Raw genomic sequence first — 14,888 nt, 5'->3', positions numbered from 1 at the left:
GAAGTGTTGCAAGCACTTTGGAGAATAGGATGAGAATTCAAAACAACGTTGACAAATTGGAGAATGGTCTGAATTCAACACAATGAAATTTAATAAAGACAAGTGCAAAATATTTTATGTAGGAAGGAAAAATAAAATACACAACTACAAAACGAGGAATAACTGGCAAGGTGATGGCACTCATCCTTGTTGAACCTCATCAGATTTCTTTTGGCCCAATCCTCCAATTTGTCTAGGGCCCTCTGTATCCTATCCCTACCTGCCACCGTATCTACCACTCCTCCTAGTTTAGTATCATCCGCAAATTTGCTGAGAGTGCAATCCACACCATCCTCCAGATCATTTATGAAGATATTGAACAAAACCGGCCCCAGGACCAAACCTTGGGGCATTCCACTTGATACCGGCTGCCAACTAGACATGGAGCCATTGATCACTACCCGTTGAGCCCAACAATCTAGCCAGCTTTCTACCCACCTTATAGTGCATTCATCCAGCCCATACTTCTTTAACTTGCTGACAAGAATACTGTGGGAGACCGTGTCAAAAGCTTTGCTAAAGTCAAGAAACAATACATCCACTGCTTTCCCTTCATCCACAGAACCAGTAATCTCATCATAAAAGGCGATTAGACTAGTCAGGCATGACCTTCCCTTGGTGAATCCATGCTGACTGTTCCTGATCACTTTCCTCTCATGTAAGTGCTTCAGGATTGATTCCTTGAGGACCTGCTCCATGATTTTTCCAGGGACTGAGGTGAGGCTGACTGGCCTGTAGTTCCCAGGATCCTCCTCCTTCCCTTTTTTAAAGATTGGCACTACATTAGCCTTTTTCCAGTCATCCGGGACTCCCCCCGATCGCCACGAGTTTTCGAAGATAATGGCCAGTGGCTCTGCAATCACAGCCGCCAATTCCTTCAGCACTCTCGGATGCAACTCGTCCGGCCCCATGGACTTGTTCACGTCCAGCTTTTCTAAATAGTCCCTAACCACCTCTATCTCCACAGAGGGCTGGCCACCTCCTCCCCATTTTGTGATGCCCAGCGCAGAAGTCTGGGAGCTGACTTTGTTAGTGAAGACAGAGGCAAAAAAAGCATTGAGTACATTAGCTTTTTCCACATCCTCTGTCACTCGCTTGCCTCCCTCATTCAGTAAGGGGCCCACACTTTCCTTGACTTTCTTCTTGTTGCCAACATACCTGAAGAAACCCTTCTTGTTACTCTTAACATCTCTTGCTAGCTGCAGCTCCAGGTGCTATTTGGCCCTTCTGATTTCATTCCTACATGCCCGAGCAATATTTTTATACTCTTTCCTGGTCATTTGTCCAATCTTCCACTTCTTGTAAGCTTCTTTTTTATGTTTAAGATCCGCAAGGATTTCACCATTAAGCCAAGCTGGTCGCCTGCCATATTTACTTTTCTTTTGACACATTGGGATGGTTTGTCCCTGTAACCTCAACAGGGATTCCTTGAAATACAGCCAGCTCTCCTGGACTCCTTTCCCCCTCATGTTATCCCCCTAGGGGATCCTACCCATCAGTTTCCTGAGGGAGTCGAAGTCTGCTTTCCTGAAGTCCAGGGTCCGTATTCTGCTGCTTACCTTTCTTCCCTGTGTCAGGATCCTGAACTCAACCAACTCATGGTCACTGCCTCCCAGATTCCCATCCACTTTTGCTTCCCCTACTAATTCTTCCCAGTTTGTGAGCAGCAGGTCAAGAAAAGCTCTCCCCCTAGTTGGCTCCTCCAGCACTTGCACCAGGAAATTGTCCCCTACGCTTTCCAAAAACTTCCTGGATTGTCTATGCACCGTAGTAGTGCTCTCCCAGCAGATATGAGGATGATTAAAGTCGCCCATGAGAAACAGGACGTGCGATCTAGTAGCTTCTGCGAATTGCCGGAAGAAAGCCTCATCCACCTCATCCCCCTGGTCCGGTGGTCTATAGCAGACTCCCACCACTACATCACTCTTGTTGCTCATGCTTCTAAACTTAATCCAGAAACACTCAGGTTTTTCTGCAGTTTCGTACCAGAGCTCTGAGCAGTCATACTGCTCCCTTACATACAGTGCTACTCCCCCACCTTTTCTGCCCTGCCTGTCCTTCCTGAACAGTTTATAACCATCCATGACAGTACTCCAGTCATGTGAGTTATCTCACCAAGTCTCTGTTATTCCAATCACGTCATAATTCCTTGACATCACCAGGACCTCCAGTTCTCCCTGCTTGTTACCAAGGCTTTGTGCATTTGAGAATCTACTCTACTAAATATAGGCACCAGTACAAAATAGCTTTTGATCTTTGCCTTCTGGACAAGTTGCCAAGTTTCTGAAATCTTGATCTTTTAAGTTGTATTTTTCCTTAACTGCACTAATCAGTTATTTCTACAAAGAATTTTTAACAAAGCAGATTCATCACCAATGTTAAAAAACCAATATACATAACAATGGGATGCATCTAATGGTAACTGTCTTATTACTGGATTAACAAATCTTCCAAATTAAATTGAGACTAAGTGTTTTACAATAATTAAAAGTATAATCTGCACATAAATTTGGTATAACACACCTCTGTTTGCAATGCTTGATCTTGCATGTCGAGGAAAAGAGAGAGAGCCAATGGTCATTGTAGTATACATACAGCTGTGTTCCTCAACATTCGTTTCCTGAATAGAATGAATGTTATCAATGAACAAATAAGCACTTGGTTCCACTGATAAAGTCTCCAGTGCTCACTGACATCTTTTTGAACCTATCTGGGGGTCTGTGAGAGTTGAAGACCTTGTCTACACTGCTAAAATAGGTGTGTGTGTTTTTACCTTCAGATAACTCATGTGCATGACCTATCTCATGGTAAAAACATGGTGAAGACATGGCACTTTTGTTTTACCATCCGGTAAACTAGGCAAGATCAGCACTACCCCGCTGCCTTGAGATGACCTCACCTAGTTTACCTCACAGTAACACTGAAGTGTCCTGTTTTCACTGTGTTTTTACCTTGGGATAGTTCATGTGTGTGAGTTGCCAAAGAGTAAAAAACGTACCTTTTTCAGCAGTGAAGACAAGGCCATAGTGGTATCTTAAAGCAAGCTTAAGGCTTGGGCAATGTACTTCTTACAGCCAGCTTCTTCTTGCTCCTTCACTCGCTATAGAATTGCATTCTGCTAATTTTCATTAGGATGGTTACCCATTGGCACTGCTGTAAAATTGGGCTACATGTGCTCTTAAAGCTGAACTGAATGCCATGGGAAGAGAGAAGAGATGTCTGGCTTAAACTGTGGCTGACCTTGTATGTCTGAACTTATTACTCATCCTGAGCCTTAACCACAGCCATAGGAGTCTACTGCAGTGCGGTGTGAATACAGAGTCACCTCCCTTACTGTTATTCTGCTCTGCTAGGTTTTCTCCTCAGGACTGGAAATAGTATCCAATAGCATCACAAAAATCACTTATGTTAGGGACAGAATTTGTTCCAAGAATTATTATTATTTTCTATCTCCTCCTGCTGACAGGAAGTATAATCTAAGCATCTGGACTGATCTAAAAGAACATTAGAGAATACATTTCCCGTGTATATTGAATACACAGTCTTAAATTAAAATCATTAAAAAATTCCCAGATGAGCAACAGTTACTGGATTATTATTTTATAGGAAGATATATTAATTCAAGCACTATTCCAGGACATCTCTCCTACTCTACTAATCTAAATATTTTAACAAGTACTGTCATCTGATCCTAAATACTCTGTTTTATAGTATTACAAATATGACAGCAACATTTTGATTATTCAAAGCAAATCTCTATGGGTTTAAAAGGTATGTCAGGCTGCTTGCATTCGATAAAGCATAAAATGACACTCTGGAGATCTACTGAATAATTTATATCTTATCATGACACTTGTCTGAGGTTTTTGCACAATCCCTTTATCCAAACGTCAAAACAATTATCTAACTTTCCTTTTAAAACTGATTAACTTTGTTTTGTAATGTGTAACATATGGGTTGCATCACATAATACAAATGAAATTGACACTTTGACACTAGGTAAGAAATTTCCACTGCATAAATTATTCACATCTCATATTTGATTCTGGTCATATTATATGAACAGAATATTCACCCCGCAAAAGATACTTCAAATTATTATTTATGATAAATTTGATTGAAAAAAAAATCAATCTGCATCATTAAAGCCTTCAGGAAGCCATGAAATGTCATGTACACAGAAGAAAATGTGCAATATTTCTGACACCAATGTTTTAAACTTTCTCATTTAGTGTGACAGGCTAATCCAGGCTACTCCCTAAAAGTTAATTAATAAACTCACAGGATCAGATTTGCTAAATGTGGTAAGCATTTACTAGTAAATTATCTAGCAATTTAAGTTTCAAGAAATTACGTGCAGACTGTTAACTCTACTACAGTTCTTCAGAAGAACATATCTGTGGATTTTAAAATGACTAGCAATTCTGCGTAAAGTGTGTTATGGTCAGAAAACTGATTATAATCATAGATTGTATGGCCAGAAGGGATCACTGTGATCATCCAGTTTGACCTCCTGCATAACACAGGCCATAGGATTTTCCTGAATTAACTATGAAAATTTCTTACTCAGTACATCTGCTCCATGAATTTATTCAGATATATATCTCTTCACTTTTCTGACCAAGTTTTTCTACTGCTCTTTACTTCTATTAGCACTGCAGAAGCAAACCATTTAAGACAGACTCTAAGACAGACTGAGCTACATTCTTCTGTGGTTTCTATATTAACAACAGATTTGGCAATTAAATCTCACCTGGAGAATCTTAACCCATTTTAAATCTGTACATTTCTAAACAGGACTAATTAACATTTGTCATAGTTAAACGATGGCTGTATTATATGAAGCTTAGCAACACTTCCCTAATTTCTTTGAAAGAGAATATAAAATGCCTTTTTAGAAGTATCTTTTAAATGCATCACAGCATTTTTATGCTTAAACAGGGATACAATTAAATGTTATGATTCACTGGACCTAACTACATATTTAGCAAGTCTCATCCTACTCTTATCCCACTCCAAGGTTTGCAGGCTCAAGTTAGATTTATCAGCTCTTCACTGTTGGCAGAATTCCCTCCTAGCTAATGAGCCTTTCCTCTGGAATACCAGGGCGTGTTCTCATTTCTTCTAGCTTTTTGCTGGGTAATTATAGGCAGCTGTCTCCCTTTCTACGAGCCCTATTCTCAGGAGTTCTGCAATAGGCTTTTCTTTATAAAATAGAAGATTATACAAAGTTTATGGCACACAGAACAAAATTATTTGATTTTGAAACTGAACAGGTTTATAATCTTACTTCCATTCCTCTGGAGGGTGGGCTAATTCAAACCTCTCCCTCACATTGGATACACCCATGTCCAGATGTAGCCAGTGGACCTCCTCAGATTGCAGGTGACTGAGCCGTAATCCATAACAGGCCACATTCTTTACTTTGTGACTGTCCACTATCTTCTGAATTATGCCCTAAAACACATAAAAATGCACATTTGTTATACATCTTTTTGTTCATGCCTGTAAAGGGTAATCATATCATACTTTATACATAAGGCTAATCAATGAATCCGACATAGCTACATTTATTAGGAATGCAAGAAAAGAAGTTACTCATTTTTAAACCATAATTCCAGTTCTGGATTTTTAGTTATATGATTTACATGAATCTGTACCAGTCATGTATCTTACCAAAACTGAGCCACCATATGCTCTACACAGGGAAAATGCTGGGGAGCAAAAAGGGCAGATTTTCAGATTAAAAAAAAAAAAAGAACATGTACTTGTTAAATATTTCTAACTCTTCTGCAAATCTTGACAGTCACTCCACACCTATATTAGGAAATCAGTCATAAGCTTTCCTCTTTTTTTGTGCCTGAAAAGACAGGATTTAGTAAAAGGTTAATTCACTCATGAACCTTGATTTTTCCATCTAACTTGTCCTTGAGGGTCAACATTAATCTCTACAAAGGCAGAAATATTCCCTACACAAGAGGCATCTACTCAGGTAGATTTTTTCTAACAGAAGAATTTTACCCCTGGCTTGTCCTTTGATAAATTATAGTTTAGACTATCTCCAGGCAAGGAATAGTCAGAGTCCAAGAAAAGTCCACAAGTATGTGCCATAGAGTCCCACAAGAGTGGGAGCAGGACTACAGGGGCTACGTAAGTAACAGTTTGTGCAATGTAGGGCAGTTCTGCAAAGTTCATTATTTTATATCCCAAAGGGTTTAAATGGTTGAAAAACAACTTTTGAAACTGTGCAATACTATAAAAACCTGACCCTTATGGGCGTCTCTAGTCCAGCAGGATCTTTGGTTGATGAGCCATCACTAGTATAGTGTGTATGCTGAGGTGCAAGAGGGGTGAAGATGATGTGGGGCCTACAAACAGGAAAGGCAAGACAAATTAAATAATACGGTCATGTCCCACTTAGCTTTGCTAGTGACGTACTGACCAAAAGGGTGCTAAAGCTGGTGAAGTTTGTTTTTTCACATTTAACAGAAGCCTGCATTTTATGTACTGCTGTTTGTATACTTTACCAAATACTGCAGAGTACAGTTGCCCATATCCAGGATTACAAAGAGCAGTGCTACTTCCAAGAGTACTTAGATGTACAAAGGCAAATATTTAACCCCCTCCTTACACTAAGGGCAATTTTTGCTTAAGTAAAGCCTGACATTTTGGCAAGCATACTTTTTTCTGAAGGTCATACAAAGTGTAAAACATGCAGAGCTCATTTCAGAAATCTGCCCATGAAGGACAGCGCCTCGTCAATAATGAAAATAGAGGATAATGTTCTGAAAAGGTAGTTGTTCTCAAACCAAAATAGGACAAAGATGAGTTTGGGAAATGGAGTAAAGGTAAAATTGTATATTTTCTACACCAACAAACCATTAAAAATATTGACAGATAAGCCACAGTCAGAAACTGCTACAGTAGATAATCAAGTGTGTGTCCAGAAAAGAAATGAGGAGATTCAAGAGCTTCCCGAACTATCAGCCTGGTATTTTCTAATGGGGCCCAGGAAATCAAGTGCCTAATTCTCGCCAGTGGGAGCTGGGTGCCTAAATCCCTTTGAAATCCCAGCCTCAATTTAAAAACACAAAATATTTCTCCACCTTACTCCAGAAGAGTGCAATAGCTCTTCTGTTCACGTAACTAATCGCATCAAAATCAAGTAAATAGCAAGACCGTATTCTTTTGAATTAAAAAAATGGTCAATACACACACAAGTTGAGTACATAGATACCACAGTTGGCATACATGGTACTGCACTACACCGACATGCAGCAGGTTAGCTGTGTTAAATAACATGTCCCAGCCTGAGAGCTTAAACGCTATATACATATTATGATTTTTTGCTTTTGTATTATCCTATAAAGCGAGAACAAATTTTATCTAGAATATTAAACAGAAAAGTAAACAAGCAGAGGTAGGCCATTCAGTGAGAAATTTAGAAAACATTTAGAGAACGGAGATGAAAGGTAAATACAACTTAATAGATGGATAAAGTAAAATGGATTCACCTCTCTTCTCAAGTTTAGTAAACCAATGAGAAGTACTTTTTACAATCTAATCAATTAACTTAAATACATTTATAAAAAATTAAATATGCTGAAGAATGAATTAAGACAACCTTTAATTTCATTATTATTTTACAAACTTGTACATTTACGCAGAGCGCAAGAACTGGTGCATACTGCAAATCAAAATAAATATTGCATTTTGCTATCAGGCTTCCTTAGACTATTCCAATACTACAGCTTGACCCCAAAATGGGAAAATAAGAAAATAATGTAATTGAAACGTTCAAGCTTTTAATATAGAGAGTTCATTCATTTTACACAAAAAACATTAAAGAAGCTTAATTTCAACTACTTGGGGCCAGATCCTCACCTTGAATAAATCAGGATAGCTCCATTGAGCAACAATTTACACTAAGTGAGGATCTGTCCGTGTGTGTGAAACAGCTACATACATATAATCTAGTAAATTCCCTCAGAGTACAGCAGGGTTTTGTTTTAGCCTGCTAGTGTTACAAAGCAGCAAAAGATTAAATCTCCAAGAGCTTTACTGGCAGGGCAGCCATAATTTGGGCCAGTGTACTCAACTCTGACCCTTGTTAAATAATGCAGGGAAAGTCTCGGAGTTCTGGAAAGCCTCCCCAGACTGTCTAGGGACACTTCCAACACCAGACAAAGCAATTGCCATAACTTGCGCATGGATGACAGCTTCTCTGTCTTTCATGCTAACAAGAGACTTCACAAGTTGGGAAACCTTGCCACAAGCATGCCTGATGCGCTTTATAATAGTGACTAGAATGTTTAATCAGAGGTTTTCAGACTAACAGTTTAACTGCTTAACAACTGTACAGTAGGAACTAAAACACCCTGAAGTAAGCCATGACTAAATGCTTGACGCTCTAACCACAGTGATATTTAAAAATTTCACAGGCTTAAGTATGACTAATCTTTTCTAGCTCATGGAATAGTACAGTGTGTTCTAGGACCAGGATTGTAGGGAAGGAACACCTGAGTTCCAATCCTGACTATCAATGACCATTGTGTGGCCTTGAGTACATTCCAACTGATCAGTTTCCCAGTTAAGGAATACATTTATCTCCCACACAGGTACACTATAAGAGTTCATGTTAATGTAGCACTTTACACACTCAAAGTGCTATAAGACTGCTAAAGTTTCATGCAGGAAGTTTAAGTTATGAATTGAACTGTACTGGACTTCAAAGCTTCAAGTAAGTCGGATTTAAAATTTCCATAGAAAAAACACAACTATGGAATACCTACATTCATGCTTACTGCAGTAGGATTTAGCCATACAACATCTATTCTTAAAATCCAAAGCCAAAAGGGACAATTATGATCATCTAGTTCAGGGGTTCTCAAACTTCGTTGCACCACGACTCCCTTCTGACAACAAAAATTACTACACGACCCCAGGATGGGGGACCAAAGCATGAGCCCCGCCACTCCAGGTGACGGGGGCCAAAGCTGAAGCCCAAGGGCTTCATCCCCAGTTGGGGGACCTGTAACCTGAACCCTGTCATCCAGGGCTGAAGCCCTCAAGCTTCGCCTTCAGCCCTGGGCAGTGGGGGTTGGCCTCTTAACTTTGGCCCCGGGGCCCAGCAAGTCTATCATGAGCCCTGGAGACCCCCTTAAAATGGGGTTGTGACCCACTTTGCGGTCCTGATCCACAGTTTGAGAACCGCTGATCTAGTTTAGCCTCCCGTACAAGATATAGAACTTCCCCAAATTAATTCCTATAGCATATCTTTTAGAAAAACATCCAATCTTGATTAAAAAATTATCAGTGATGGAGAACCACCATAACCCTTGGTAAACTGTTCCAATGGTTAAGTATTCTCAGTCAAAAATTTATGCCATATTTGCAGTCTGAATTTGTGTAGCTTCAAAGTCCAAACATTAGACTGTGTTATATTTTTCTCGGCTAGATTGAAGAGCCTATTAATAAATATTTGTTCCCCATGTAAGTGCTTATCAACTGTAATCAAGTCATCCCTTAAACTGCTCTTTGTTAAGCTAAATAGCTTGAGCTCTTTGAGTCTATCACTAATCATTTTTGTGGCTCTTCTCTGAACCATCTGCAATTTATCAACATCCTTCTTGAATTGTGGATACTAGAACTGGACACAGTATTCCTGCAGTGGTCGGACCAGTGCTAAATACACAGGTAAAATAACCTCACTACTCCTACTTGAGATTTCCCTGTTTATGGATCCAAGGATCACATTAGCCATTTTGGTTGCAGCGTCACACTGGGAGCTCAGGTTCAGCTGGTTATCCAACACAACTCCAAATCATTTTTTTAGAGTCCCCGCTTCCTAAGAGAGAGTCCCCCACTGTGTAAGTATGGCCTACATTCTTTGTTCATAGACATTTAACTACACTAAAACATGTATTGTTTGCTTGCATGCAGTTTACCAAGCAATCCAGATCACTCAGGCTTACAGACCTCTCCCCTTCATTATTTATCACTCCCCCAATTTTGGGGTCATCTGCAAACTTTATCAGTAATGATTTTATATTTTCTTCCAGGTCACTGATAAAAAATAAAAAATAGCTTCGGCCAAGAACTGATCCCTGCAGGATCGTGCTCGATGATTCCATATTTACAATTACATTTTGAGATCTCTCAGTTAGCCATCTTTCAATCCACTTAATGTGTGCCATGTTAATTTTATATCTTCCAGGTTTTTTAATCAAAATGACATGCGGAACCAAGAGAATGCTTATAGAAGTCTATTACATCAACACTATTACCTTTATCAACCAAACTTGTCATCTCATTAAAAAAGATATTAAGTTAGTTTGCCAGGATCTTTTTTCCATAAACCCATGTTGATTAGTATTAATTATACTACCCTCCTTTAATGCTTTATTAATTGAATCCCATATCAGCCACTCCATAATCTTGCCTGGAAATTATGTCAGACTGATAGACTATAAATACCTGGGTCATCCTTTCCACCCTTTTAAAATATTTGCACAACATTAACTTTCTTCTAGTCTTCTGGAACTTCCCCCCAGTGTTCCAGGACTTACTGAAACTTACTGACATTTTACTGAAAAATAATTATATTGTTTTAATCAATATATTTTGCCTTTTGCCTGTCATCCAAGGATCTCAGAGTGCTTTCCATCAATGTAAGAAATGTAACAAAATGCAATTTATACACCAAAGATATTTTTTTTCAGTAGTAGTAATAGTAATTAGCCTCATTATTGTGGTACAAAAGGGGACCATTCATAGTTGCTTCTGGACACAGGACTATAGATTTATGTCCATAGTGCTATTTCTATAGATCTTTATCAGATAAGTGTATATTTCACTTGGAAGGAGCAGAGTTATGTCCTGTCACCTGGCTCAGGTACCCATCCATAATGTGGGCATGTATTAAATACAAAACAAGAAAAATGAGATACTTATGCAACAGCAGAGGGTACCTACTTTCTAGCTCATTTACCAATAATGCTCAAGAATGAGACTCAGATTTCTTAATATGTAGTTAGTCTGACAAATTCTTCTGTCATTTGGGCTGTTCTTATCACTCAAACACAGCTCCACAGTATACGTGTCACTAGTAATGTGCAGAAGCAATTTCTAGACAGATCTGTCCTGTGCAGGAGATGGACTGGTTCTCTCTATTGCCCAATAAAGCCACCTCAGGGTTGATTTTAAGTTTGGTCTGCATTTTGGCACTACCAAATGATGAAAGGCCCAAGTCCATGATATCTGAGCCATTCTCATCAGATGTGCAGGAAGTCTCCTCTGTGTCCAAGCCCTCTTCTAAGTACATTTTTGCCCAGATTCTTTCACAACATGACAGGAAGACCACCAGTTTCTATGTATTATTGTATTAATCTTGCCCTACTGTCCCTGATAGTTAGCTCTCAATGCACTGAAGCCACCTTACTTTCCTCCTCTGTAAATTGTGCTACCAGATCACATTCTCAGGTCTCTTGTTAACTGTTGCATTCACCCAAAACCACAAGCCATGGCATAGGAATATCCAAAGAATGGTCCAAGGACCAAATTCAGAGGGAGACGTTGGGGCGCTGGGGAAGGAGTAGATATTGTTAAGAAAGCCAGCCAAGACAGGAATGGAAGAACACAGACTTTGTGGGAAAGAACCAAGCAATGGAAGTGGAGAGAGAATGGGAACCGCCATGGAAGGACAGAGTTTGGAGAATAGAAAGATCAGAGAGAGAAAGAGAAAAACACAAGGAAGAAAGAAAAAGCAATAGAAAGATTAAAATGAATTGTAGGAGGAGAAAAACAAGGCAAGGCACAGCTTAGAAAACTGCCTTAATTATTTATGTCCCCACATTTTACTATATTTCTTGGTCAAGGACTGGGGAGTTGAAAGGAAGGAGGAGGATCCACTTTAACTTGGACCATGGTAGCATGTGGAGGGAGGAAAAGATATTTTCAGGATGATTGTGGCTGAGCGCCAGGGACACAGCAACTCCTAAATTTTCTAATTTGAGCATTGCCTTTCCCTGTAACTACAGGATGAGGACAATGCAAATCAACTATCAGTTTTATTGCAAGAAAGATACAAGAATATATGGCTACACATATTTAATGGACAAAAACATTTATGTACACACATATGCAAATTACTTCAGGCTCCTGGCAAATTGCCACCATAGCCCTCTGTGTTGCAAGGTTTAGATACCTCTTCTGTAGCCTGTATGTTTGTTTCTATGGGTTTGTTCTATAAAACTTTCTAGCTCAGCAACACAAAGAACAGCTTATTTAGGAAGTGCACACATGACAGAGGCACAGAGCTAAAGAAACCCCAAATCAATTTTGTAAACAATCTGAGCTGTTGCTGTGATTGCTTAAAAAAACTGAAAACTTAGGGCCAGATCCTCAGCCAGTGTAATTCAAGTTAGTTCCATTCACTTCTGGCCCTTTTATTATAATCATCATTAATCATCATCATTATTCATTATTTGTATTGTGGTAGTCTCTAGAGGCCCCCATCAGGGATCACGCCTCTTTATGCCCATCATGGTAAACATACATAACAAAAAGATGGTCCCTGCCTCAAAGTATTTACAGAAAGATATTCAATAAAATAGGTTACTTCTTCCTCCCATCTGGCCTACATGGAAGACTTCCAATGACTCTAAAGTGTGGGGTCTTTTCCTCAACAGATCTTTTTTTCTGTGTATTCAGTCTTATCTGTTGACTTGAGTAAAACATTATTTGATTCCTTCACCTTTTATCCCTGCACAGGCAACACATCTAATGGAAAGGGACCTGGATTCCTGACTTGCAGGTAGAGGCGCTCGACGCCCTTGAGGAACCTGGCAGTCATGTCCTGGGCAAAAAACAATCTACCCTTGAGCAGCGGATGAAAGCCCGAGATAGCAGCCAAGTGGACTTTGATAGATGAAAGGGACAGGCCTTGGAGCTTTAGAAGCAGAAGGCAGCCCAGGATTAACCACAGTGAGGCCCACTTGGGCTGAATGCCTTTATCCGAGGTCCAACAAGCAAACCGCTTCCATTTGGCCAGGGAGGTTGCTCTGGTGGAGGGCTTTCTGCTGCCCAACAGGACCTATTGTACACTGGCCAAGCACGCCCGCTCCTCCGCATTTAACCATGCAGCAGCCAAACCATCAGGTGCAGTGCCTCCAGGTTTGGAAGCAGAAGACTGTCATGGTTTTGGGACAGGAGGTCTCGCCTGAGCAGTAGCTGTAACAGAGCAGCCACTGAGAGGTCCAGACGTGTGCCGAACCAGTGCTGGTGCAGCCAAGCTGTGGCTACGAGGATCACGTTCACTCGGTACAGCTTGATCTTCATGAAGATCCTGTGAATTAACAGCACTGGGGGAAGGTGCACAACAGATTCCCCCGACGACGGGAGTAGAAAATCATCTGACAGTAAGCCTCTATCAATCCCCCAAATCGAGCAAAAAACGGGGCATTTCCTGTTCTGCCTGGATGCGAACAAGTCCACCTGGGGAGTCCCCAACCTCTGGAAGATGATGCTGACCACTTCCGGATGGAGGGACCACTCGTCATAAGACGAGAAGGTCCCGCTGAAGCGATCTGCCAAAGCGTTTCTGGCCCGGGGAGATGTGCAGCTACGAGATGGATGCCATGCTATACACAGAAGTCCCAGAGCCTGAGAGCTTTTTGGCAAAGGGCAGACGATCTGGCTCTGCCTTGCTTGTTGATATAGATCATGGCCACTGTATTGTCCATCAGGATCTGGACCACCCTGCTTTTTATGTGAATTAGGAAGGCTTGGCAGGTCAGGTGAATCACTCTGAGCTCCCTTACGTTGATGTGTAGGGAGCAATCGTGACTCGACCAATGGCCTTGCGTGCTGAGATCATCCAAGTGGGCTCTCCACCCCAGGTCCAAGGCATTGGAGACGAGGGTCTCCAATGCAGGATTCTGCCATTAGGTGAGTGATGACTGTACGTGGTCCGGGACCCTGACAACCCAGTCATGCTGTGTCTGTTGGGGACATAGACTGATGCCAGCCACGCCTGCAGGGTCCTGAGACAGAGCCATGTGTGTCAGACCATGTGGCCCAACAATCGCAGGCACGTGTGAGTGATGGTGAGACGGTGGGCTTGCATGCACGAGATGAGGTCCTCCATGGCTTGGAACCAAGCCTCGGGGAGGAAGGCTCAGGCCTGAGTCAAATCGAGGACTGGTCCAGTGAATTCTATGCATTGCACTGGATTTAAGGTCGACTTTTTCTCATTTATTAACAGCCCCAGATTGCGACAGATGGAAAAAATCACACCAAGATGCTGCTGCACCTGATCCCACGTCCGACACTTTATTTGCCAGTCGTCGAGGTACAGGTAAATTTGAACACCCCGGCACCTCAGGTAAGTGGCCACTGGTGCTATGCACTTTGTGAACACTGTCGGAGCTGACGAGAGACCGAATAGCAATGCTGTGAATTGGAAATGGCACTGGCCCAGCGTAAAACGAAGAAAGCGCCTGTGTCCTGGGAAAATGGAAATACACGTCCTTCAAACAGAGGACGGAGTACCAATCTCCCAGATCCAGGGAGGGGATGATGGAGGCCAGGGAGACCATGTGAAACTTTAACTTTTTGAAAGACTTGTTGAGATGATGCAGGTCCAAAATGGTTCTGAGGCTCTTTTTTGCTTTCGGGATCAGGAAGTAGCAGAAGTAGAACCCCTTTCCTTTCATGTCTCGAGGGAGCTCCTCCACCGCCCCCAAATGCAGGAGGCTCTCAACCTCTTGGATGAGGAGCAGCTCATGAGAAGGGTCCCTGAAAAGAGATGAGGAAGGGGGGGTGAGAGGGAGGGTGGGCCACGAACTGCA

General features: G+C 41.2%; 1 protein-coding gene across 15 annotated transcripts in view; it reads right to left on the bottom strand.

Moving 5' to 3' along the window:
• Nucleotides 1-14,888, bottom strand: part of PTK2 (protein tyrosine kinase 2) — a 378,469-nt gene that overhangs the window by 223,282 nt on the left and 140,299 nt on the right. For 14 of the 15 annotated variants that reach the window (XM_073330034.2, XM_073330030.2, XM_073330031.2 and 11 more), the window contains one exon: nt 5,330-5,496. In XM_073330034.2, coding sequence (XP_073186135.1) covers nt 5,330-5,496 — 167 coding nt within the window. Of the gene's footprint in view, nt 1-2,562; nt 2,645-5,329; nt 5,497-14,888 lie in introns of those variants that run through there. The other variant, XM_073330035.2, reaches the window with a different exon arrangement.

This window comes from Lepidochelys kempii, chromosome 2 (assembly GCF_965140285.1).
Source record: "Lepidochelys kempii isolate rLepKem1 chromosome 2, rLepKem1.hap1, whole genome shotgun sequence".
Taxonomy (NCBI): domain Eukaryota; kingdom Metazoa; phylum Chordata; order Testudines; family Cheloniidae; genus Lepidochelys; species Lepidochelys kempii.
The sequence above is the reverse complement of the archived record's forward strand: the minus strand, read 5'-3'. Positions and strand labels throughout refer to the sequence as shown.